At 36.5% G+C, this 27,957-nt stretch overlaps 1 protein-coding gene across 1 annotated transcript in view; it reads left to right on the top strand.

Moving 5' to 3' along the window:
- The window catches only part of fam13a (family with sequence similarity 13 member A), a 29,228-nt gene extending 6,662 nt beyond the window's left edge, over positions 1 to 22,566 (top strand). The window contains 17 exon segments of the mRNA XM_042761965.1: positions 6,272 to 6,313; positions 6,467 to 6,634; positions 7,302 to 7,461; positions 8,933 to 8,965; positions 9,566 to 9,627; positions 10,001 to 10,040; positions 12,598 to 12,700; positions 17,740 to 17,956; positions 18,037 to 18,175; positions 18,375 to 18,456; positions 18,700 to 18,905; positions 19,003 to 19,086; positions 19,200 to 19,295; positions 20,911 to 20,994; positions 21,422 to 21,618; positions 22,179 to 22,280; positions 22,437 to 22,566. Of these exon segments, the coding sequence (XP_042617899.1) occupies positions 6,272 to 6,313; positions 6,467 to 6,634; positions 7,302 to 7,461; positions 8,933 to 8,965; positions 9,566 to 9,627; positions 10,001 to 10,040; positions 12,598 to 12,700; positions 17,740 to 17,956; positions 18,037 to 18,175; positions 18,375 to 18,456; positions 18,700 to 18,905; positions 19,003 to 19,086; positions 19,200 to 19,295; positions 20,911 to 20,994; positions 21,422 to 21,618; positions 22,179 to 22,280; positions 22,437 to 22,560 (1,939 nt within the window). The 3' untranslated portion in view covers positions 22,561 to 22,566.
- The last annotated feature ends 5,391 nt before the right edge of the window (positions 22,567 to 27,957 follow it).

Here is a 27,957-nt window from a genome sequence, read left to right as displayed (position 1 = left end):
TACAGTCTTCAATGTCACACAATCCTTCAGAAAAAATCCTAAAATGCTGATTTGCTGTGAAAGAAACATTACTATTAACTTTTAATTGTTATTAATGCAGAAAACATTTGTGGTGCTATTTTTTTGTGGAAATGATACATTTTTTCAGGTTTCTTGATTAGAAAGTTCAAAAGAACAGCATTTTTTTTTTTTTATTAGAAATCCTTTGTAACATTATAAATGTCTTTAATGTCACTTCTGATAAATGAAATGTGCCGTTGGTGAAAACAAAACAACCTTTTATAAAAAAAATTCTTACTGACCTCAAACTTTTGAACTGTTCTGTATATACCATGTATTGTGTTTAAAAATGTAGAGCGGCAAAGCAGTACATAACAATACAAATATAATCATGTGAAATATATCTTATCCATTTGTTAAACTATACCTATGTATGCAGGTTAATTATCTGCTTTAGGTTGTGTTCTTTATCTTTACTGCAGGGCTACAGAAATGCCAAAGAAAGTTAAAAGATTCAAACCAGACAATAATCCAGTGAAATCTCGAAAAGACGAGATCAGGTGCCCACAGTTTCACAACATTAAAAGCTCTTAAATTCTTATCTAAGCTGCCACAGCCCACTTGTGTCTGGGATATTTTTGCATTTAATTATTATTTTTAATTTTCACTGTACTTACCAATATTTCCCTCATCCTGATCATAAGACAATGATAAATGGAGAACTGTTCTGAACTGTTCTGAAAAAAGCATTGATTGAAATTTAACATTTTAGTATCCTTTTTCCCCTTTCATCCATGTCCTCTTATGGCTCTGGAATATGTTGTAAACTGAGAGGAAATGTGATGATAGTGACTCATCATGAGTTTTTACCATTCAGCTGAAGTTAGATGACTCTTGCATGCCAGGTGTTAAACTACTTTTGTATAGTCAGGTTATGGGGTTTTAAGCTGACTCATAAACATAAGACACGAGAAATGTTAATTCTAATTCAAAATCAAGTTAAGTAGTTGTCTTTTTACTACATTAAATGTTTTGTAGGGAAAGTGTTTGTATAGGAACATATTACAATTTTCTTTTTTGGGTGAACTTTGCATTTTCTCAGATACTGGATCTTCATACAGGTTCAGCATGTTCGAAAATTTAGCCACTTGTCCGAAATAGATGTTTGTTCTTACACAGATGCCTCAAGCATGTCAATAAGAACAATTGATGTGAGCGTGCTTGTATACCTGACACACTTAGGTAACACAGTCTGGGGTAAATGTCATCTCAAAGACTCCAGCAAACAAGCTAAGAAATATTAAATGGTGTTCAGTTCATCAGTTTACATTATTCCAATGAAAATTTGTTCCAATTCTGGAATGACTTTTTCCTCTTCAGGGCTGATGTTATCAAAGCCAACACCTGGCTCCACTGTACCCTTTAAGACTAACATTACCTTCAATTGAGGAATTTTAGTAGCAGTTACTGCATGAGGATTAGAAAACTGCAATTCTAATATTTAATCCAATAGAGGATCCTTCCAATAATTAAACCTGGATTTTAGTAAACCGTACAGTATTTCAGTTGATCTAGCTGTCTTGTCAGCTTGCTGTCAATTTCTGAATGTATATGTGGACCTTGCATCTTCCTGTGAGCCCTTGAAAGGAACAGAAATCCCACAATCTCGCCTTTGTGCCAAATATCGTCTTACAGCATACTTCTGTGCCTGCTGTAGAGTTACCAGCGTATACATCCCAAGAATGGATTTAGTTGAAAGTTCGTGTGATGTTTGAACCTGTAGATTAATGCGTTGATTAAACTTTGATCATTAAAATTCTCCTTGATGTAGCGAAGTGGTACTTTTTTTTCCATCATTTCCCGCAGAACAAAAGCTTTGTTGTTCACTCGGGGAGGTGGTGGCTAAGCAGGATTTCCGTTTTGTAATTCATGACGGCAGTTATTATTTTAATACCCTTGTCAGACTGTGTAACACTGCTTAAGGGCTTCAGTGAAGTGGAAAAATATTTCCCTTCTACTCCAATCTTGCGAAATGTCTTTTTAGGTACGTGCGGTACCCTAATTCTTAGCAGGCTTTACTTTGAAATTTATGCATTTTACATTTTACAACAAGAGGGAAGCACCCTGCACACACACACACACAGACACACACACACACACAAATGCACATGAATTTTGTTCGGAAATCATGTGATTCTTAAGATTTTTGGAGCCAAATGTGCTTGAATTTCTTTTTTGTTTCACTTCTGTGTGAATAGGACTTAAATTCTTTGTATTGGATGGTTGTGATTCAGTGCAGCCAACACTCGGATTATTTACTTTCCTTTTGACTCACATACACATCTTACAACAGCGTTCATAGCAATGTTGCACGTACTTCTGAATGCTGCGTGCCAAATCCCTCAATGAATGGACCTTTTAATCATCTCCACATTTCTAGAACTCTTTTTTTTTTTTTTTTTTTTTTTTTAACCCAATCCAATCATAGTAATTAAATGGATTATAGCAAGAATTTGAACATCCATCATTGACAATGTTATACCAATGCCCCTTGCATTTGTTTATGAAATATTTTGGCTGATTTACTTAAATTTTCAGCTACATATAAAAAAGGGTCTTGTTTTCCATTTAAAAACCCACACATCTTAAAAAATTAAGATAATAAAAAAAAAAAAAAACCATTTAATTAAGTTTTTCTCAACTATTTGTGACCAACATGACCATGGTTCGATTCCCTGGGAATGCATGATCTGATAAAATGTATTGAATACGATGTGAGCTGCTTTGGATAAAAGCCTTTGACGAATACATCAAAAAATGGGAAATGTTGATATTTAATATATTTTATTTATCAATTTAGATTCTCTAGTAATTACATTTTATTTGATCATATTTGTATTATCTGTATCTGTGTTTGTATTATCATATTTTGTCTCATTTATCTTTATTTGGTCTTTGATGAAAATTGTGTTAGTTTGAAGGCTGTTTAGACATTTTTTTCCTACAAATAATGAATAATATTGATTCAGATGTAAATTTTTCATGTATTGCTTATCATTGTTTGTAAAAACAGAATAATCTGATTTGTTTTAAAATCCGTATCCTTCAAACTAAATTAATTATTTTACATTCAAAAGTAAATAAAGTTAAATTGATAATGTTTTTACTACAAAAAGGGAAAAAAGGTTTCAAATTAAATTTATTACTTATTAATACCTGATGATTGTTCATCATCGTTTCGTAAAGAAATTTAAATAATACATATTTTCGTCTCAGATGAACGTGTATTTAGTTTAAAGAATGTTTAGATATTTTTCGCTTATGATTGCTCATCAACATTTTATAAAACCTGAAGAATATTATTTATCTTAATTTTTTTCTTGGATGAACATGTATTTAGTTTGAAGGGTGTTTAGATATTTTTACTACAAAAATGGAATACGGGTAAAAATTTAAATGTTCATGAACCTGATGATTACTTGTTTTGTTAATTTAAAGTTAATTTATTTATTTTTGTAGTGTAGTGTTTCCATTTAACACATTTTACCATTTTTAATTCCATTACACAGATAATTCTCTTAAAAAGCCAAGAAAATCCACCTATGATTACTATATTGGCTGTTATTTACTGGCATTAAAGCAGTCCCTCTGGTTTCCTGGAGATGTGGATTGTTTTGTTCTTAGTAATGATATTAATCTGAATCTGTGGAACATCCACTCCTGAGCTCAATGTGTTTTGTTGGCTGAGCTCCAGCATGTGGAGTGGATACGGTTCTTTCCAGCTGTAGTAATTACTGGAGACAAGTCAAACAAAAGCTCTCTAAAGCGGCACTACATGCACATTGTTCACCAAACAATAGGCACCCTGAGACCCTCGGACCATGTGCTCCAAAAAACTCAGTTTTGTTTACTCTGGCAAATGCCACATATGTTTAGATTGAGCTGTTCAGTGAGCCTGACCTCTGTTTTCGTTTTTCCTCTTTTCCAGCCTACAAGAAGATGAAAGACCAATATCTCCTTTCTATATTAGGTAGGACCACTCACAGTTTTTCTCACTCTTTCTTTCTTTTTTTTACCTCTTTTGCTCAAAAACATGTCGTTACAATACATCTTTACAATGAAAATGATCTAGACATTTTATTGTGCAAACAAGGTCTAAATATACGCCCTCAGATTTTTCACAACAACTTTGTGTTCTTGTACATTCAGCATCAATAGGTGAATTCATGTAGCACAGCAAATGTTAAAGTGTTATTTGAACAAATCATTAGAATAGTACGCACAAATGATCCCTCAAACAACTGAAATCCTCTTAGCGTCACGTCAGGGACACATGCTAATAGTTTCTGGTTGAATTCAGTCTGAGCGTGATGGATCTGGTAGCGAACAGGTCAAAACAAACCTCTCCTGTGCTTGTTTTCATGGTTCCTTCATGTGTTGACTCATTGCATCAGCTCCGGAAAATTACCCAGAAAAACGTAAGGAAATATATATTATGGAAGCCCGTTTCCGCCACTAAATAAAAAATAAAACAAGGTAACTGCGACTTTTTATCTCAGAATTGTGATATAAACTTGCAATTCTGACTTATTTTCTCAGAATTGTGATATAAACTTGCAATTCTGACTTTTTTTTTTTTCTCAGAATTGTGATATAAACTCGCAATTCTGACTTTTTTTTTTTCTAAAAATTGGGAGTTCATGTCTCAAATTCTCTTTATAACTAGCAATTGTGAGTTATAAAGTCAAAATTGTGAGTTATAAAGTCAGAAATGCAAGATATGAACACAATTCTAAGAAAAAAATTAGAATTGTGAGATAAAAAGTCGCAATTACCTTGTTTTATTTTTTTATTCAGTGGCGGAAACGGGCTTCCATTATATATAGCAATTAGCAAATATATTTTTGATTCTGTCCTTTTTAATCACAGCTAGTTTGATTCCCTGTTTCGCCGACTGCTGTGAGTGTAAACTAGATTTGAAAGATGACTGTTTGAAAGGACTAGGTTAACAGACCAATGGTGTTTGTGCCAGTTTGTACTCAGTCCAGCATTCAGTTCTCGTCATCTTCACACTTGGAGTGCACCGTATGACCGATGCGTTACGTAAGACTGACGAACCTCATCAAATCATCTTTAGTTCTCCGTCTCGATGCATAACTGTTCTCACTGGCCTTTTCTTGGTAGCCTTTGATACCATCTATGCTTAAATCTACTGAATATTTCTTTTGATACCCCTCGATACCAAGAAAATAGTTTGCTCATGGTGTTTGTGGTTAACTGGCTCTGACCCTGAAAGCGCTGCTGGTAAGGACACAACTGTTGTGTCTGGACCCTCATCCTATTTCCGGATTCACAAGATAATGGCGGTATTTTTACTGTGGAGTCATTTTCTGGAACTATCTTTCCGATCTATGAGTATTTAACTTTGTTTTTCTTTTTTTTCTTTTAGTGGTAAATCGTATTTTTTTTCTCTGATTTCGCTGGTTGTTGAGGTCACTACACCAAAGATTTTTTGGTAGTGATAGTGATTTCAGAGCAGAACATAATGATATTTTACATCAAAAGTAAAACAACATTAGCACAAAAATATATTGAAGTAGCTCCCTAGAGACACAGACTCAAATGCAATACTCACTTTAGGGGTCCAAAATCAATTGTAGACTAGAAGGAAAAAGATTCAGACAATTTCTTTGTAATATTTATGCTATATTTGGACCCAGGGCAACTTTTTTAGTGCAAAGTCGTGTTATTTGTGATACTAAGGCAATCCTAAAACAATTAGCAAGTCTTTTGATGTCACTGTCCTTTCACAACAAATTAAAACACACTGAGTTGACTAACAGATTGAACCATAATGGATGAAAATATATGGTAACGCTTTATTTTAAGGTCCAATTCTCACTATTAATTGCTTATTAACATGCATATTACTAGCATATTTGCCATTTATTAGTATTTGCAAAGCACATATTAATGCCTTTTTCTCTATAACCATATTTTAGATCCCTTAATCCACCCCATACCTAAATTTAACAATTACCTTAATATTAATTAGCAGCACATTAGGAGTTTATTGAAGTTGTAGTTAATAGTTAGTTAATAGTGAGAATTGGTCCCTAAACTTAAGTGTGACCATATATATACATAACATCATATTACTTTCCTTCATAATATTAAAAAATCTGCTTATGTGTTTCTCATTGGATACAATCAGATGAAATAGATGCTACACTTTTCTCTCTTCTTGATTGTTATTTCTCTCATTCTTTAGATCACAGATCTCTCCCGGACACTCCAGACCTGAATTAACAAAGTAAGCAATTATACAGAGCCTTATATGACAATTAAATTATTTTAAAAAATGATTAGTCAGTCTCTGAATAGCCAGAAGAGTTCCATTGTTCATGTAATTAAAGCAATCATCGTTTGACCGTTAACATGTCTTTCTCTCTCTCTCTCTGTCCAGTTTTCTGGAGAAGACCATTCGCTCAGCGGTCGAGCAACACCTGTTCAACTTGCAGATGCATACAGGTCAGAGTTCAGAGGGCTTGGATCCGACTGCCCACTCTTCATCTCCTGTGTCGACAGCCCGAGAGAGGAGGAGACATCTGCGGGAACAAGAGGAGAACTTCAGGTAAGGAGCAGGTTTCTCCAGAAATTCAGCTATTCTCTGAGCATCTTTATTCTGTTGCAACTGCAGAGAAATGGAAAACATAGCTTGTCTGTGCAACCAGTTAACCAGGTCATTACAGAATGTCCAGTGAACTACTTCTAGTCAATGTTTCATGTTTCTCGGTTGCTCAAGATGTTTTTCCAATCATCAAAAACAGTTTCATCTACTTACGTTGGCAGTCTAGCTAATATAGTGAATAATTAACCTAACTGTAATTTAGAAAAGTATTTACATAAACCCAAAAAAAAAAAGTGATTTAAAAAGTATTTACTTAAACCCATATTACTACAGTGATTTGAAAAAAATATGGATAGATAAAAGGCAAAATTAGCTTGGGTCATTGCTGGCTGGATCTCAGAGTGATCTAACTAATCCTGTTGACAGGAACTATCCACAGAGACACTGAAAACATTAGATTAGTGGCTCAACAGTTGTGATGTGTAACACATACTGATCCAACTCCAGAGACAGATGTAAATAAACAGTCAGATGAGGTATCACAGCGACAGCTTCATTTCTGCTCCGCTCTTAAGAGTTGATCCCTTGAGTAAAGGGCAAGCACAGAAAGTCCTCGCATCGTCACGTGCTCATTCTGTGTTGTCTGAAAGCAAAACTGTGTCTCTGTCAGGGTCGAGGGTGATAAAGAGAACGTCCCGTCTCCAGGTGTGAGGGTTACAGAGGAGGGTGACAGGCGTCTGCTGCTGCTGCCACACGAGGTTCAGAGAAACAGGAAGCCCAAACACATTCCCACACTGACTGAGCACTCAGACAACCAGGACGCCCCCACCGTAAGTCTGCTTTTTAGGCTTATCTCCATGGCCTTCTCTTTTTCTTCCTGCAAGCATCACTATTACTATTGCTCATACTAAGTGGGAGAGATTTCAACAAAGCCAGGTTCAACTCGTCCAGCAGTGTTTATGTTACAGAAATGAAGCAATATGCATACAATTTTCGTATGGTGGACCAAAAAATTAGTTCTTTTGATTTGGGCCAGAAAGCAACCACTTAGCAACAGCCCAACAACAACTTTGTTCGATTGTATCCAAATAGTGTTTTAAATACCAATTTCTTGGGTAATGTTTTATAACTTTTATACAACTTGAAATATTAAAAATGTATTGGTATATGTAATTAACCAATAATTATAAATTGTTTACACTTTATTTTAAGGTGTCATTGTTACAGTGTAATTATACATTTAAGTACTGAGTAATATTAATTAACTAAATGTGCTTACTATATGGTTAGGGTTTGGCTTAGGGTCACTTGCATGTAATTATGCATAATTTATTGTTATTATAATATTAAGAACATGTAACTTGTAACAAGGACACTGTAAAATAAAGTGTTACCAATAAATTCTAGTTCACGGTACCTAATACATGAACTAATGTTAAAACACATAAATGCATTAACTTCTGACCCTAAAAATAAATATATTCATTGGGTAACACTGTGTATAATAAGGTAAATTGTTATCATTAGTCAATGCATTCAGAACAGTATCATGAACTTTTCATTTGTTAATGTAGGTTCATGTTAATTTACCGTATTATCATGTTTGTTAATGTACCATTAAACATAATTTATAAAAATGTATTTGTTTATATAACTAACCAATATTAATGAGTTCTAGCTCACAATGCATTAACTAATGATAAAACATTTTAGAAATGTATTGACTATGATCCTAAAATAATTAACTTTTTTTTTTCTTGGGTAACACTTTATAAGGTCAATTTTTATTATTATTCAATGCATTTGGTACAGCATTTGTAAATGTTTGTTCATTTTCAATGTTATTACAATTACAATGCTATTTATTTATTTATTTTTGGGACCGAACAATGCAAGTCAATGGGTCCAGTGTTGTTTTGGCCCCCATTGGCTGTTATTATATGGACAAAAACAGTTCTTCAAAATACTTTCTTGTGTGACTCACAAAAGAGGATAAGTCATACAGGTTTGGAATGACATTTATTTTTCTTGAATTATCATTTTTGGGTGAACTATTCCTTTTATACTCTCATTGTCAATGGAAACAGAATATCATCAAGAACAATAAAATCCCCATGTATTATACATGGTAGTAAACAGTGACAGGAACAGCTAATTATCTTAAAATCCTTCTTGTCCTTGTTTATGGGAGACAACACATAATGCATCTCTGTGGAAAATCACAGGTAAATTGCAGGGCTTGCTTTTATCAGAACAGTGTTTTGACGAGGACCTCTCGCTGACTCATGTTTATGCTGTTAGGTGCGTGTTTGGATTCTGGATTCACCTCAGCAGGTCAGACCACAGTGTTCAAAGCAATTGTTGGTACGCCACAGTGACGTGCATTAGACACCATTACAGATGTTTTGGTAATGTCTCGGTTTTACTAAAACATCTCTTGGTCAACTTGTGGTCGACCGATAGGGGTTTTTAATGGCAGATGACAAATATAATTAGATATATAGTTTGTAATGTAAACAAAAATCTGACACCACTTTTTTTTATGTAACTTAAACCTAAAATTAAAGCAAACATGTTCAATTTTAAATGCTAAGAAAATCAGAAGTTACATTTGTTTTTAAATCTACATTTCACTGAAACTGTTTTTCTCCTCGATTTTATAATGAAAACATTGGACCCTACTGTATATTGTTGAATTTAAGCTAACGTTATATTAACTTAAAATTCACTTTATTGACTATAGGCCACTGCCTAGACTACTGGCTGGTTAAATTGTATATCACTTTGATTGCTGTAAACTTGTACATGCAACCTAGGTAATAGTATAGGACATTCACACTCTTTTTCACCTTGCTGTTCTGAAAAACTTTTATTTCTTTATCCTTCTATTAACATATTAAGAAGATACATGTGTTGTTTTTCTTTTAAATCTAGGCAATGGAATGCCAAGGACCTGATAGAAATTGCATGGAAAATATGGTGTCAGCTGATTACAGGTATTTAGACCCTCTAAATTCATTATCTGCAATTCTGTGTATGTTGGGAAGTAGAAAATAGAGCACTGACATCAGAAATTTGAAAACATTACAATATGATTGCCCACATTTACTGTGCAATGACGCTTATTTAGTCGTACTAAATTATGGAGGAAGTAGAACAGATACTGTTGTCCCTAAACACCAGAAGAATGAATGTAAGAGTAGATGCTCTGCACATTCTTCTCAAACTACTCCAGCATAAGATTATCAAATAAATCCATCAAAATAGTATTCTTAATAACAAGGTAAACATAGTTTGAGCTGTGCATTGTTAGCATGAATAGTTTTGTGATTTTATTATAATATCACTAATAGATTATCTTGTTTTCAGGAGGTACCATCAAAAGGACAATGGCTTGCATTCTATTCAGGTAAGTTTAGTTCAATTTCTTTTTCCTGCATCACATTTCCTGCCCTCATCTTAATTTTCTGTCCTGCTTTGTATATCTTGTGTTCTGTTCTTACATTTGTGCACTGTTCACAGTGACAGATTTACTGTGATAAGTTCTTGTTATCAAAGCCTTGTTTTTTTTTAAATGTAAAAAAATGTAGATGAACAACATAGTTGAGTCTGGATGAGAGGACACCTGCAAGAAGGACACCAAATAGACAGTTATGAGTCGAAATAATCTAGAGATCAAACAATTCACTCCAAATACTCTTCATAATATAAACATGAAAACAAAGATCATGCTAAAAACATACAGACTTATGAATATTGGTTTTGTTAAGCCCAGCTTGATCCACACTCATTGTGATGTCACATACAGTACATGTTGAATCAGTATGTCACTGCAAGTCATGCGTGAGATCTCACTCCTTCAGAACATGTTGTACCCAGCTGTGACACGTATGCAGTGCATTGTGGTATAAGAGCTCCACACGTATTTGATAGTGGCAGATGATTAGAGTCTTCTTTTCCGTGAACGTGTTGAAAAGCACAGTCCATTACTAATATGCAGAGCTTTAGTTAAGATTTTTTTTAGTACCTTTTATTTAATTGTAGTGTCCTTTAAGTATGTGATTTGATTAGATTTTTTCATGCACAACTTTAAAACGCATTATTTCCCCTCCAACTTGCTTTCAACAAAAATGTTGTTTCTCGGCTTTACATAGCCCTCAGTTTGAGTTTCTAGACCAGATTACTGTTGTTTTGGCATCTATGGATATGATGAGATTCCTAGATTGAAATATTTATATCCATAATAACTCAAATCTCATCAGTAATCAGCAATATAATCTCATCAGTTGTCACCTTGTTAATCACGACGTGAACAGGGGATGACAAGAAGATTATCTGATGAATTGTTTCCTGTTGATTGCCCTTGATTGGAGAGATTTTAGGCAATGTTTTTCTGGGCCAAACATCTTGTGAAAGCTGCAAATCTGCCGAAAGCCTGTTGATCAACTGACTTCCACCATTTAATGTCGTTAACGTCATAGTTTCAGCAAAAGCATGCAGACGTTGTATATACTGTACATTAAGTTTCCGTTCCTGTTGTAAACACGCCCTTGTTTTAAGAGAGCAGTTGGACTGCGTGTGAACTGGTGTTTAGTTTTGATAAATGTGTTTTTGTGCAGTGAGGCACATTTGTGACCCTGGACCACAAAACCAGTCTTAAGTTGCACATGGTATATTTTGTAGCAATAGCCAACAATACAGTATGGGTCAAAATTATTGATTTTTCTTTTATGCCAAAAATCATTGGGATATTAAGTAAAGATCATGTTCCATGAAGATATTTTGTAAATTTCCTACCCTAAATATATCAAAACCTAATTTTTGATTAGTAATATGCATTGCTAAGAACTTCATTTGGACAACTTTAAAGACTATTTTCTCAATATTAAAATTTTTCTTTTTTTTTCCATATTTCCAAATAATATTACATATATCAAAAAATTTCCAACCCTAACAAACAATACACTATCCTAACACACCATACAGTATATCAGTGAAATATAATTTAAAAAAAAAACAGATTATAACAAATAACGTACCTGGTTCAGGGTCACATTTGTGTGTGAAGTCAAACAGATAATCACAGTTAAACAGATCTTGACATACAGGAAGGGACTGTATGTTTCCCATGCCGTTCCTTATCTCTTCTAATGGTACTAAACATCACATCTCTTGGCAGGCTGGCAGGGGCATTTTACACAGCCATGTGCACAAATGTAAACAGCACAAAGTCCTGTTCCCATATTTGGATTGACACAGTATCAGCAGTGTTGCAATTATGGACCATGATGAGCACGTTATGAAAATCACAACGCCACAAATAGCACGTCTGCAATGGCACAAGTGCGTTTCAAATCCGGTTGCATTAGCATGAGTAAGCCCCATCTGCCGTAATATATTGGTAAACAGGACTTTCAGTCATGCTGCCACTAATGCGGGTATGTAGTGAGGAAAAGGCCCCCCTCTGCTCCAAAAATAGACCCTGTCCCACGCCCCCCAGATCCGGAAGTGTGTGTTTGTTGCACATTTATCTGGATTACATCTGTCTGCACCCATACGACCCCTCCTGTGTGATTGTTCAATATTAAAAGAGAGGGAAGAGTTTCGGAAATGCTGAAGTGAGAAATAGGGGAAAGCATTTCTGCCTGCAATCTGCCTGCGTGCTTTGCGTGCTCTGCACGTTCCCTCTCTCTCTCTGGAACACACAGAGAAAGGGAGGGGTGGATAGAGATAGAAAAGAACATAAAATTAGCCACACCTACCCTGAAAGGAAGGTGGGTGGGGTTTGAGCAGGGCAGGCAGCCAATCAGCAGGTAGGGGTTTGTCCCCGCAGCGCCGCCCCCTGCCTCCTCCCAGCCTGTAAGTAGATGGGGGCAGGCGCAGGCAAGGGTATTGCTCAACTTAAGAAGCGCACTGCCCCCACTCTGGTGTAGTTGGTGTTTATGCTTCGCTCTTTTCTGTGCTAGACGCCTGCCATGAAGATCCAGGAGGCTCTTAGTGGCGCAGAGCCGTGTGACGATGTCCCTCGACTGGACCTGTCTACTCTGACAGACGACAATAACTGGGCAGGTCAGTGGGTTTTTTTTTGTCTCTCTCTCTTTCTTTCTGCACATGGGCGGCAGCTGCAAGTCTGCCTTGCCCACATTGTGTCCTCATGCAGTGGATCTTATTAAGTCATTGAACAGAGGAAGAAGATCTTCAAGCTATTTTCCTCCTCGTGTTCTGCATATGTTGTTATGTTTAGTCTAGACAGCTTATTTTGCAATGCTAGCGATGCATTTTTCTCTGCATGTTTGTTGTAAATATTGAGGTTGGAGCCACAGCTTGGTGCTTCTTCAAAGCCCTGCGATGTCCATTGAGAATATTAACTCAGATGCCTCTGTGATTTATTGAGTTTGCATTGGATTCATCTGCGGTTCTTGCAGTTGCATGTTTTTTTCCCCCTCCCCACACTTCCCCTTTAGCCATAATCCTGTGTTTGTAAACACTAGACAGGATATTGATTGCATATTTGTGCTTTTTTGTTTATTCATCATAGTCTTTAAGATAAAAGTGATTTGATTTTAATGCATATCTTATTTTATAAATATAGATTATAGCACATTATTATGAGATAAAATTAAAAAATAAAATAAAAATTTTATATACATATATATTTTAGTGTATAGATAGATAAATAAATATATATTATAGTAATAATGAATACATTTTTTGTTTAGAATATTCATTTAATTTAAATGCCTGAGTGTGTGTGTGTGTGTGTGTGTATATATATATATATATATATATATACATATATATATATATATATTCATCATATTTTTTAAGATATATATATATATATATATATATATACAGAGCGAGCGAGCGAGAGAGAGATTTTACTGCGTAGATAAATGATTATAGATTGTGGCACTTGTTTGTTTATTCATCATATTTTTTAAGATAAAATAAAAGTTAAAAGTTATTTTAATGTGTTAAATATTTTTATGTAGATTCTAGCATATTATTATTTATTTATTATTCATGTCATCTGGGATTTAATTTAATTTCAGTGTATAGATTAATAAATATAGATTACAGCACTTTTTGTTTTCATTTTGCTTGTCTTTTTTTTGAACAATAATTTATATATAGAATTTAAATACATTTTAGTGTATAGATTAATACATATAGATTACAGCACTTTTTTAAACTAATTTTGCTTATCTTTTTTTAACATTAATATCATTAATATTAATATCGGTGTATAATACCATGTTTTATGTATTTTAACAGCTCTTGCATTTTAGTCAAGTTTAGGATTCATAGCATTTGTCATCTTCAGTGTTGGGACTAGAAACAAGCAGACGTTTAGCTTTACAAGTGGAGGGCCTTATAATGAGAAGTGAAACAGGAGGAGGTTTAAATCCAGGAGACTTGGAGCTGTTGCTATGTGCACGTCACGTCTCAGCCTTTAAAACCTGCCATGGCTATGTACAATAGTCTCCCTTCCTGTTTCCTCTTCAGTTCGTGCAGCATGTGCCAGTTGTAGACTTGCACAAACATGCGCAAGCACACCCCTTTTCGCCATGACCTTGGAATATTTGTAGTGTACGGTCTCAGTGTTTGAGGTCTGGCACGGAGACAACCAAGACAATGAATCGCGCATAGCATATGGATCTTCCCTGCTGAGAGGGTTGCCATGTTGAGTCACAATTACCCTTTACTACAATATAGTGCTTAATATTGTGGTCACAGCCTTGGCAGAGTCGCTATACTGTAGCATGGACTTGCTCTGTGGCACCCTCTACTGAGAGCTTTACACAGCTGCGTACATAATGACATAAATCGCCCTACACCTACACAAAGATAAATAAAACATAACACTTTCTAATTGCATTTTCCCCATTGCATTTTAGTTTGGAATACGCGTAGTTATACACAGATCTTTGCAATAAAGTTTTTGTTTTTGTTTTAAGGGAAACCCCACTTTTTAGAGGTTGTATTGTGCAAGTGCTATACTAGTTTTTAAAATAGAATTCTGAATTTTGACGGCAATTTAGGTAGTGTTTTTTGAATTACGTGAAAAGAAGTATAGTCAAAAGTGCTATACTAGTACTTCTTTTAAACTAAACTAGAATTCTGATTTTTTTATGTACTTCTCAATCATGGGCTTTATGTACTCCATCAGAAATATGTGCATTTAAGTATAGTTGGACTTATACTTACAAAAAGTCTAAATTGCAATGAACTTTGGTATGCTACTTAATAAAATAAACAGATAACATTTAAATAAAATTCCTCAACAAATAAATAAACTTCCCAATTTTTATGCTCAATTTCCCAGCCATTTTGTCAGTTACAAATAAATAAGCTGCTTCATTTTGGGCTGCATTTTTCCAGTTTTTATGCTGCATATCCCAGCGATTTAGTTTGTTATGCTAAATGGAACAACTTAAGACGAACATGATGAAAAAGGAACAATATTTATTTTGAAAAGAGCAACACAAAACAGTAATTTGAATATTTTTGCGCAAATCCTAGCAATTATGTTTGTTATGCTTAGTAGAAAAACTTAATTACAGATAACACAATGAAAAAGATAGCTTTGGGACAATATTTATTGTGAAAAGCGCTTTTGAATAAATAAATTAACTTATTTTGGGGTTAGTCAAAGTGCCGTAGTGCATTTTGGCCTAGCTATATTGCCACAAATCACATGAATTTAGTTAGTTAAGCTTAGAAAAACAAAAGATAATTTTAGAACAGCATTTTGAAGATAATTAGTAATTTGATTATTTTTCTGCACGTAACCTAGTTATATTCGACAAATCCTAGCAATTATGTTTGTTATGCTGCTTAATCATGCTTAATCACAGATATCATGATGAAATATATCAGCTTTATGTGTGGTAGAATGCTTTATACAAATAAAGGCTTTAAAGCAAAGGCTTTGTGCATGTTACTGTACATAGTTCTCCAAATTGCAAAATTTAAGCATATAATTCTAAATTGAAAAAAATAACAAAATAAAAGATAAAAAGCTTAAAAAAACATCATAACATCTCTGGAAGCATATGGTTGCTTAAAAGGAGCTCACGCAACTGTAAAATACAGTTGCACTAAAAGCAAACTGTTGCTCCAGCTCATGGGAGAGGTCAAATGAGCATTCAGGACAGTATGTAATGTTCAGCTTCCAGACCTTTGTCCCACTAAAGCCTGTGCCAAAGCACATTGTGGTGACCCACTCCGGTGCCAAGAGACAGCGGTTTGCCCAAATGCCTGTCAGCTGTGATTTCCACAATCTTATATATAACTCCATGCATTTCTGCCTGTCTCGCTCTCTTGAGTAAAACCTTTTCCTTGGGTTGTTATCTCAGTTGCCTCTCTTTCCTTTTGTCTTTCAGATTCTAACTTCTTTAGCAGCCCCTTTCCTTGACTTTAAAAGCCTTTTAAAATCAAGTCACAATGAGGGTAAGGTCTGAGATCTGCTTTTGTTAACAAAGTGATATCCCTGATCCACATCTCTCACCAGTGACCTTTAAATGCTGCATGGAAATCCAATAAAACACCCCAAACTGGCATGTACCCACCTAGCATCTAACAACCTGCAGCCTTTGAGGACAGGCACAGTAATATGTGCCTTTGTTTATGTTCGCAATGGCCTACTGAGACTTTTTGTGAGTCTTTTAGTGAAAGGCCATCTTGTACCACATGCTTGGATGTATTATGCCGGATCAACAAAATGGCTCCAAATGCGCCATTAGGGAGAGGTCCACCTGACCCATTAGCTTCTCAAGCATGACTGTAACAAGCACATGACACGGTACAAAAAGTGCAAAGAAGCTGTGGGAATTCAGGCTCCACCAGATTGTTTGCACAGCATTTTGAAAAGCATGTGGAGCTGTTGTGTTTGAGTGAGTATGCATGCACTAAAATGAAGTCCTTTGACTGCAAAGTCATGCATCATGCATAAAACATTGATAAAGATAATGCCTGGATAGCAATGTACCAGAAAACACCCTGTTGAAACGACACATTAACACCTTAGCAATCACCGACAACACATTAGCAACTATATAGAAACTGGCAACTGTTCACATTATCTTTGCAAATGTATTATATACTTTAGCAACATGGGTGGGGGTGGGGGGCTTAGAAATGCCCTGGCAAACACCCCAACATTGTGGTAGCATGTTTTTCCACAGAGGAGCGCCATTCGTTTCTTCAGAAAAAGTCTCATAAACTGTTGACGTGCAGTTTAATGTTCTTTTAGAGCTCAGACAATAAAAAAGGTACCAAACACAGGCACATTGTTTTACTGTTTGTCCTAATCAATGGTGCCTTGTGCAAACACTCTGAAGGTTTTACTTACATTTATGCATTTAGCAGATGCTTTTATCAAAAGCAACTTACAATGCATTCAGGCTAACATTTTTTACCTAACGTGTTCCCTGGGAATCAAACCCACAAGCTTTTGTGCTGCTAACACAATGCTCTACCACTGAGCCACAGTATGTTTAATGCAGTAAATATAGCAATATCAACTCTAAAACAACAGATAAGATCAAGTTTGATCCTTCATGCATGCCAGTACCACCGGTCACTTTGCAGTCAGGCATTTATCGTGACATTCTTCTAAAAAAAAAACAAAACTGATCAAACATTAATAAACTGTAACGTACAAAACCAAATCAACAAAACAAAACTTTCAGGTATTACAGCATGTGCTTGTAATGTTTGAGTTATAAACTGCAGTGCACGAAACTTATGAAAACTTTGTCACAGTTTAATTTAATTGTCAACAATGCAAAGTACACATGTACTGTGTAAAAACAACCTCGCTCAAGGATGCCAGAAATAGCATCAAGGTCAATAGAGTATCACATTAGACAACAGGATGCCAGAAATAGCATCAAGGTCAAAAAGAGTATCAGCCTAGTTAAAATTTAATGTGAACCCAAACTTTGGCAATGACTGTGTATCAACAAACACTAAATCTACCTTGTGGATGTCCTGTTCCTTCTCTGTTTGGCTTGCTACTTACTTGATGAATTGTTAAAATCTAGACATGCTGCTTTATTATTTCCCTCCATATTAACACATGCATGTTTGTCTGTTGACAGAACCAGTCCCAGCCTACTCGTCTTGGCAAAAGGAGAGTATGGAGCGCGAGGAGGCTCACCTGTCACCCCACGCCGGTGGCAAGCTGATTCGCCAGCTCCTGGAGGAGGACAGTGACCCAATGGTCTCGCCACGGTTCTACGCTTATGGAGATGGCCAACAGTATCTGGATGACACTGAGGTTCCTCCATCTCCACCCAATGCCCACTCCTTTATCAGGTAAAACAACAAACGGTCTGGAAGATTAAATAATGTATGTTTTTTGGAGGGTGAAATTAACCATGTTCTCCATTTAGTAGGCGAAGAAGCTCATCGTTAGGCTCCTGCGACGACGACCGGGAAGAGCTCACTTCAGCTCAGCTTTCAAAGCGGATCCACGTACTCAAGAAGAAGATCAGGAGGTTTGAAGAGAAGTTTGAAGAGGAGCGCAAATACAGGGTGAGTGCATCAAATCTTTTGCAAGGACTAAACAAGCTACAATTACTACACTGATAAACCCATTACAATCCATGAAGCTGTCAACTCTGGGGAAAAAAAATTCTCAGAACACTATACATGCACCATTTCCGTGATGAAAAGATAAATGCAAAATGTATTTAGCTGGATACAGATACTGAGTTTAGCATTTTCTCTACAGCCTTCACACGGCGACAAAGCCGCCAATCCAGAGGTTCTGCGGTGGATGAATGAACTGGCCAAGATGCGCAAAGACTTAAAAGGTATGAATGAAATTCATCTTGCAAGAGCGACGGTTACCATTATGAAAGTGATTTGAATCACATAAGCCACGCTAATCCAACCTTCATAATATTTTGTTCGAACAAAATGTCTCTGGTGTCATTTCTCACTAACCTTTGTGGGTTGGGCCTACCAAGAAAACAACCCCTGATCTAATCTGCTCTGCTCATGGCTTGCAAAGTTCTTATAAACAAGTGCCTCCATGTTCTGGCTTCACTTCACAGATCACAAGTTGCTTAAGTCAGAAGAGGATTTGACGCCCATCCCCCGCCAACGCAGCAACACTCTTCCCAAGAGCTTTGGATCTCAGCTGGAGAAGAAACCCACTGAGACCAAAGCCCCTAAACCCCCTGTGGAGAGCACGCTAGAGGCAGTTATGAACAAACTACAGGAGAAACGCAATGAGGCTGGCCGACCTGAAGACATCAAGGTGCGATTTCAAAGATTTTTGTTCCCCATTTGAGCCTTTTTATTTATCATAAAAAAATGCATGAATCTTTAAAATTTCAACCTTTGTTCTTCTTTAGGACATGACCCGTGAGCAGATAGGAACAGAAAAAGTGGCCCTTCAGAAAGCTCTATTATATTACGAGAGCATCCACGGGAGACCAGTGAGTATGCAATTCTTCAAAAAAGTGCAATAAGTTCACCTTCTTACGGTTGAGAACTTATTGTCTACATAGGCTGAAGTTGATTTCAATGTCTATTTTGTCACATTTCCTAGATTACCAAGAACGAGAGGCAGGTCATGAAGCCTCTATACGACCGGTACAGACTCATCAAACAGATCCTCCTCAAATCAACCCCCATCCCACACATCATAATCTCAATTTCCTTTTTTTTACATTTTTCTTGCTTTCCCTATCCATTGTATCCTTGTGTCCCATTTAAGTTTCTCCATTTACTGGAGAAATAGGAGTTCAGTTACAGCAGGAGTGTCCAATCCTGTTTCTGGAGGGCCACTATCCTTCAGTTCAGCTCCAGTCCTAATAAAACACACCTGAACCAGCCAGGTCTTCGGGATTACTAGAAAACTTCCAGGCAGTTGTTTTGGGATAGTATGGAGTGAAATTCTGCAGGACCTCAAGGAGCAGGACTGAACACCCCTGGTTTACAGTTCCAATTATTGTGTTCCAAAACCTTGTGAGCTCCTAATGTTGAAGGCTGTTGCAAAAGATAGGCAACTTTATTATTCTGCCTTCAAAGTTACATCACTTTGGCCATATTTAAGCCAGCATGATTCCTTCACAGATAAGGTTATTCTAGAATGCAATGCAGCAAGATGGCTGACTACTCAAGTATTATAAAGTATAAATAAAAAATAAATTGGTTATTTTACCTAATACTTGTGCGTACTATGTATATGCATTCTTATTCGGTTGTGGGTAATCTTAGCAAAACGCTAACATCGTAGCCTGTTGAAACCATTACAAGTCTCTTGCATTGTGTGCCATATATGAGTTTGCTGCCTACGTAGAGTATTTCAAATCAGTCACTTGAGAGTTTCCATGACAGAGTTGCTGCCCATGCAGGCAGCTGGCAGTGAGGCAGCTCTCTAAGTTTTGGAAAAAAGCTAATACTTCTCGGATGCATAATCTAGTGTTATTGTATTAAAGGCTAGCTAGCTGCCATTTCTACTTTATTTTTGAACTAAACCGTATGGATAAATCTCCATGGTATTAGTAGAGGAAAAAGCATTAGCTGTGGCACAATATAAGCATTTAGCTGCAGTATTGATGCAGTGGCAGTGCCAGGGCTTGTTAGCATCACTAAGCCCGTCTTTAGCAAAAGCTCAAGAGTAGCTCACTGAGGTCATATCCTGTAGCTGGATAACATAAACACACACCCCAAAAACAACTAATCCCCCTACACAATATAGTATGATATGTATGTCAAGCATTAAACAGCCACCCTGGACATATTCCCACACCTCTGATACAATATTTCCCCCTGCTCAATACAGTATTATATGCATGTGAAATACAACAACAACAAAGCCATCCAAGCACTCGTAAATTGTCTTTTAGCTGTAGCTCCTCCATTTTTTTAGTTAATGATATGCTTCTACAGTGAAATATTTGGTTAGCATCAGTTTTCAACCACGGGTTTTCCATTTAGCAGAGCCATATGCCCTAAAACAGTGGTTCCCAATCCCGGAAGTCCCTCAACACTGCACATATTAGACGTTTTCTAATCAAACACGCCTGATTCAACTCATCAGCTCATTAGTAAAGACTCCAAGACCTCAAATGTGTGTTTCAGATAAGAGAGACATCAAAAACTTGCAATATTGGAGGTTCTTCAGGACCAGGATTGGGAACTGCTTCCCTTAAAACATAGGTCCCTGGTCCCTTATAGTCCATTAGTGAGCCCTGCCCTGAGTGGGCTGATGTGTAGTTTACCGGGTTGTAATGTCACTATTAACACCACCACAGGGCTCGCCTTCCAGCAAGCGCAGAGGCCCCCTGCTGCAGCCCATTATCGAGGGTGTACCAGCCCTATCACTCAGCTAAACAAATGTTAATACCCAACAAACCACAAACAACCATTACCCACCTCCTTCCCCTCACTACTCCCCCTCACTAGTTTCCTTATTAACCTAATCATGAATCAGTAACTGCATGGGAGTGCTGTGAGATTCGACTCCTGCTGATTCCACTGCCTTTTGATCACACCCCTATTGGGTTTTGTATTAAAGAAAAACTCGAATCGGTAACTCATGTAAGTCAGTGCACCAAATGCTCCAGTTGGAATGAATATAATTTACAGCACTGCTGGAGCACTGATTCTTTTCATTTGTACTAACACTCATCACGAAAGAAGCTTGATGCCAATGAGACTTGCCTTCTAAATTAATGTTACGCTTGATACTGCTCAATCATGCTAGTGTAAACTCTCGAAGTTAAGCTGCAGTTGAGCTAACCAGCACCATCTGCTCTTTTCCAGGAGGAGGAGGACGGCTCGGATGATGACAACGACACCAAGACACAGTTCACAGTCACGGTTAAGCCGGAACTGAGCATGCTGGGACTTCTTGACCAGCTGGATGAGGACACAGATGGTTTCATCTCACCTGTTGATGAACTATCGCCCTCCAAGAACACCACAGACATGAGATTGTCCAATTTGCATGCTGCTACCATGTAAGTATAAGGTTTAGAATAGAAACCTGTCTTAGGGTGCTGACACACAAGATAATGCTTGAACTGAGTGCTTTGAGATCCATTTTGAAGATCGATAGAAATCAGCCATAACCTGGGCTGTTTCCCACAAGCATTGTAAACCCAAGTAGATTGTAGAGACCATTGGATCCAATGGTTTCTACAATCTAATTGCGCTTAAGATGATTTTTTGGAAACACAGCCCTGGTAAACTAATGTTTTGCATTTGGTTGTGCGATGTAGCATCACTTTTCTTACCCTTTAAAAAAATCAATGAATTTGCGATGATCTTGTACCTACATATCTAGTGTGTAAGCACCCTTATAGATCTTTCACTTTTCTTGTATTCATATAATCCATGATTTGTGGAGCTACAAGGCCATATATATAGTAAAAAAAAAATAATAAATAATAAAAAAAAAAAAAAGAAACCTAAAACTATCAACCACTACCATACCAAACTAAAACACTGGAACTTTTGCAGCAACTCCAGGAAAGAAAGAATCCTAAAACTTTCCACTTCTTCCTTACCAAACAAACAGGCAGGAACTTGTGGAGCAACTCCAGGAAGCCCGTGAAGAAAAGAAAAGAATCCGCAAAAACCTCCGTGATTTTGAAGATCAATTCTTCAAACAGAACAGCAGGTAACGAAAACTTCCACAGAATGAATTTTAGAAGGTGTACATGCTTGTTCTTAGAATTGTACATTTTCATAAGCTTGTCATTTTCATTTTCATAATCTGTCTCTACAGAAAGAAACAATCTTATTACTTAATGCTCTACTTTCGCTGTTCCCATAGAAACGTGCAAAAGGAAGATCGATCACCCTTGGCTGGAGAATACAATGAATACAAGCACATTAAAGCCAAGCTAAGGCTGTTGGAAGTGCTCATCAGTAAAAGAGACTCCTCTTAGTTCATCTAGTGCTCAGATGGGATTTACTCTACTAGCCAAACAAGGACCAGCAACTGCTATCCAAAGCAATTTAGTGTGTACAAAGACATGTTCCTCTTTGTTATTGACTCATTACAGGCACATTTGGCTTTGAAAGACACCTAGACATGCCTGCTTCACCTTCAGCAGATGTACAGTGCTGTTTGTTCCACTGTACAGCAAAAAGGACTTGTGTTCTGCTTTGGACTGCTTTTTTTTGCATCTGCTATGAGACTGGATTTCAGAAAACAGATTACTTGTGAATCTCTGATCTTAATTCCCATTGAAGTCCAGAAGAACTTTCATATAAAAACAAATCATTCTACACATCCATACAAAATCTTTTTTCTATATTAATATTGCTGTCATATAGAAACAACTGTGTTTTCGCAATCAGACATAAGCTTTGAAGAACATTTAGATAATGCGTCTTAAATCATTGGCTGTATATACTTAGAGATGAGGAGAGTTTATCATTATAGGAACTTTTCATATTTGATGAATTGAAGAATGTAACCAATTTGTGGAAGGAAGGCTCTCTGTATATTAGTTTTCATTATTTACTGGTGCCATAATTGTTTATTTTGAACATTATTGCTTCTGAGAAAATCCCCCCCACACCACTAAGACCATTGACTAAGCTAGAATTGGTTTCAGTTATGTTCTTTACGAAAGAAAAAAATGTGCAAATGAACGACCATAAGAAATCTGCCATTCTCTAATGTTGAAACGCACAAACAAAGGTACTTTAATCCTGCTTTCATTGTTATTTGTACTCTAGTGTCTAACTGGTCATCAAATGAAACTCACTGTTTAATAGTGATGTGGGTGGATTGAATCCCCTCAAAACCATCTCTATTGTTTGATAGCAATAGAAGGCAAAACAGTGGGCCTCACTGAGCATTTGCGTCTCGTAAATGCAGATACAAACAGAGTGAGCACATCCCCACCTTCTCTTATTCTCCAGATTGGAAAATTGTAGTGTGACCTTTGTTTTTACAGAATGTGACAAGGCTGATGAGTAAAGATGAATACTGTGTGTACATTTTAGTACATGATTGTATTTGTATTTTGTATATAAAACTATTTTTTCTGAGTATACTGGTGTTGGGTTTTCATTTCGATGCCATTTAGTGCAATAAAAGCCATGACGTTTGATAATACTTAATCTGAGGTGAAAATTGTATTATTCTGGAGAAAAAAAAATAGATAAAACAATATATTTCATTTGAAAGCTACAATAACAATGCATCAGTAGCCACTAAGAAGCCCTTGTTTGCATACACTGACAGAAAGGAATAAGTTGGATAGAAACACTTCTTTATATGACCTTCCATCAAGTACAAACGAATACATCTCATACAGCTAGATGCAAAACACCACAGGCCACAGCAAACAACTCACCATGGTCCCTGACAGTCCTCTATCGTCCACCATATCTGAAAACCACAAAGGTAAGTCACTCTGATCCAATTTTAATAACAACCCAACATTTATGCTCCACTCAGAAAGAAAATACGAGTAGAAAGCAAATCCCCTTTACAGCATATGACCTTCCTGTGAAACAACAGGAGGGATTAAATTGAGAGCGGCAATGGATTGACCGGAAGAAGAACACAGCTGTTAGAATATTCACATTTGTTGGATTAAAACATAATTAAAATCCCATAACTAGTACACGTTCATCAACCAGTAGTTATTGCTGGATTTGTTCCTCAATGAAATCTCAACCAATGTCACTTTAAGTGAAATATCAAATTTTTTCCCATAGTTAATTAAAATATTTCAAAAAAGCAGCTTCAGCGTTCAACCTGGGCATGGCATGCTCATGCATGCCTATCATTAATAAGAGACATTTTTATGCTAATGGCTTGTTACTGTACATTAAAGAAAACCAGTGGAATGGATTCAGGAAGCGTGAAAATGCATAACATCTGATCTGAGCACAGACTGAACTGGAAAGCTCAGAAACAAAAGAGATTATTCATCAAGTTAAATCCCTTTAATGTATTGCAGGGATGTCCAATCTTGTTGCTGGAGGGCCACTGTGCTGCAGAGTTTATAACCAACCCTAGTTTAATAAAAACCTGAATCAAGGTAATCAAGGTCTTCGGGATTACTAGAATCTTCCAGCCAGGTATGCCGGGACAAGTTGGAGCTAAACTCTGCAGGACATTAGCCCTCCAGGACCAGGATTGGACATCCCAAATGTATTGGGCCTGAAACTGTCTGTCTGGTATACCGTGCTAATGGGGCTGTGTTACTTCTACTATCTTGATCCCGGACGAGCCCCCGATTTGTAGGGTTTCGATGGCTCTTTCTGAATGCGATCAAACACTCAGCTTCAGTCAATAATGAGTGATTAATTGGTGTTTCATATGCTCCAACTATATTTTTTCCCCAAATTTGTTTACTTCCTTCCAGAAGCAGATAGCTAAATAACAGGGGTGTCCTATCTTGCTCCTGGAGAAAAGTTGAGTTTTGTTCCAACCAGTTCCAACACACACTTGCATGAAAGTTTCTAGTTAATCTGAAGACCTAAATTAGCTGGTTCAGGTGTGTTTAATTAGGGCTGGAGCTAAACTCTGCTAGACAGTGGCCCTCCAGGAACAGGTTTGGACACGCCTAACAAAATAATGTGGTATAGACAAGAGCAATCCATCGGTTTTAAAATCTGATTCAAAAACAATAACATTTAAAAAATATATAAAGAAAGTCAAATGAATTTATTTTTTGCCAACTCAATCCTAATCTTATTATTTACTTTTGTCATTTAAAAAATATACATTTTTGTAACTAAAAAGGAAGCAAAAAGAAAAAACCTGCACATATCAAGATTCAACTAAATAAGCAAGTCAGAGTCCATCTGTAAAAATAAGAAAATAAAATATTTACTCATACGAGACTCAGGATGTGCTCGTCTGTGGTAAAATAAACGCGAGAGCAGCATTCGTTTCCATTTCTCCACAGGTTTAAAGTGCAGTGTCAGCATACAGAAAGCAAACTCTGTAGATCTCGCTCAGACCAGACTGAAGCCCTCGTACTGCTCCACAGCTTGCGTGAGCCGGTGCCGCAGGGTCTCTTTGGTCTGGTAGCAGGGTATGTCCAGCATGTTATAGCAGGTGTGGGCCACAGGAAGGTAGTGCTCTTCCGCAGCAGTGGATTGGATGACGATGCGTAGACTGGCCATGCCGTGGATGGGGATGCGGTCACTGCCTGTCAAAAACACTGCGGGAAGACAATAACACTTATTTGGTCTGCGTTGTAAAGGTGCAGTTGCATTGGCGCAAAGAATGTCCATAGTCCAATAGTGTAATAATGAGCAAAGCACCACCCACACAGAATTCACAGAATATCAGTGTTGCCAAGTCTGAACTGGGCCACTTTTACACTGTTGCAGCAGGTTAAAGCGATCCCCACCCCTGGAACGTGATTTTGACAAAGGGAATCCCAGACACAGGGGAAAAAAAAAAAAAAAAAAAAATGTGTGATCGTGATTTATACAGCAGTTGAGCTAGTTTTGTTTCGCAGACCTGGCAACCCTGCAGTACATCAAAGCAAGCAGCATTCTGTGAAAAACTTGGTGTTGGTGCAAAATCTGCATTGGGGAATGTTTCTCCCTTATGAGAAATTCCCGATTGTGCGGATTCCTTTTAAAATGACTGGATTTTCGCCGTTAGCAATGGTGAATGTGACCACACATTAAGTTATGTATTTATCAGTTTACCTTAACATAGCCCTTTTATTTTTTGATTGCCCTATAAAAATTGTCAACAAATACAAATGCCTCAACAAATACTTTTTTTTTTCTTCATATGGTGACCAAACCAAGGTTATCGTTAACTGAAACAAAAACTATTAATAACATAAAATTATATATATTTTTTTATAAATATATATAACAAAAAACAAAAACAAATTAGAAATGTTAACTGAAATAAATTTAAGTTGAAGCACTAAAATGACTGGAAATTAATACAATTTTTTATAAAACTAAAATGAAATAATAATAAAAATAGATATATTAAAAGAATAGCACAAATGACAAAAGCACATAAAATTGCTAGAAAAATTAAAACTAAAATATAACGATAAAATTCTAAATTTTAATAAAACTGTAACAGCATATAAATAATACTAAAATAACACTGGCTAAAACCTTACTGACCAATAAATTAAGCTCTAGGGTCCCAAGCCTCATAGTCCAGAGCAACAGCTGATGCTAATGAATCAAAATCTATTTTGACAGCCAACACCAAATGAGCAATCTTGTTTAGAAGAGCTATAGTAAACTCTTCTGTATGTCTGCTACTAATGGAATCAATGCAGAGCTAAGTTGTTTTATGGTTGTTTCCAAACTTTAAGTAGTGTTTGGATTTCTTCATACTCCCCTCTGCAGTTTATAAAGAATGGCAGACCAGAGGTGCAAGATATATAGTTCTGGTGTACATTTCGATGTCATTCAGCACAATAAATAAATAAATTGTGTTTTGCTTTATTTTTTTGTTTCACTTCTGGTTTGATCAGGTCTTTGCTCTAGCTTTATATTCAGTTTTATTCATACATATATATATATGATAGGTAAAATTGATAGCCTGAATGCACTGTAAGTCGCTTTGGATAAAAGCGTCTGCTAAATGCATAAATTTAATTTAATTTTAATTTAATATATATACATATTCAATAGTACCAACTATTATACTGTTGTCTCTCACTTACATAAAAACTGTTTCTTTTTCTCCAAGGGAAATTCATGAAACACCTCCCAAAACATCTTAACTGTTGGGTGGGATGCAGAGAAACACAACTCATAAAAATCATTAACAAAAAAAAATAAAAAAAAGAAATATAAAAAAAGTGCAACAATCTCATAATAAACCCATCCCAAATTCTAAATAACCTCCAACAGCACAGCTGTATGAAATGTGTCCCACCTTCTCCATCTCCTCCCAGTTGTAGTTGTTGTTGCCCACCACCATGGCCATGAGCTCAGAGGGCTGGAAGAGAGAGAGAATCTCCCCACCACAGACCTTCAGGAAACCGCAAAATAATTCCTAATACACAAACACAAAAAAGACACATTAAAGTGCTATATACAGTATACTGTATGCATCTAGCTTCTTATGACAATTAATTACATACATTTTTATTAACTCCTTCTCCTTCTCTCTCTCTCTCTCTCTCTCTCTCTCTCTCTCTCTCTCTCTCTCTCTCTCTCCCTCTAACTCTAAATCAAATTTATGCATTTAGCAGACGCTTTTATCCAAAGTGACTTAAATTTTAAATTAAATTCATGCATTTAGCAGACGCTTTTATCCAAAGTGACTTACAGTGCATTCAGGCTATCAATGTGTTCCCGGGGAATCGAACCCCCAACCTTGCACTTCG

This window comes from Cyprinus carpio, chromosome A1 (assembly GCF_018340385.1).
Source record: "Cyprinus carpio isolate SPL01 chromosome A1, ASM1834038v1, whole genome shotgun sequence".
NCBI classification, from domain to species: domain Eukaryota; kingdom Metazoa; phylum Chordata; class Actinopteri; order Cypriniformes; family Cyprinidae; genus Cyprinus; species Cyprinus carpio.
Note: the sequence above shows the minus strand (reverse complement) of the source record. Positions and strands in the feature narration are given on the sequence as shown.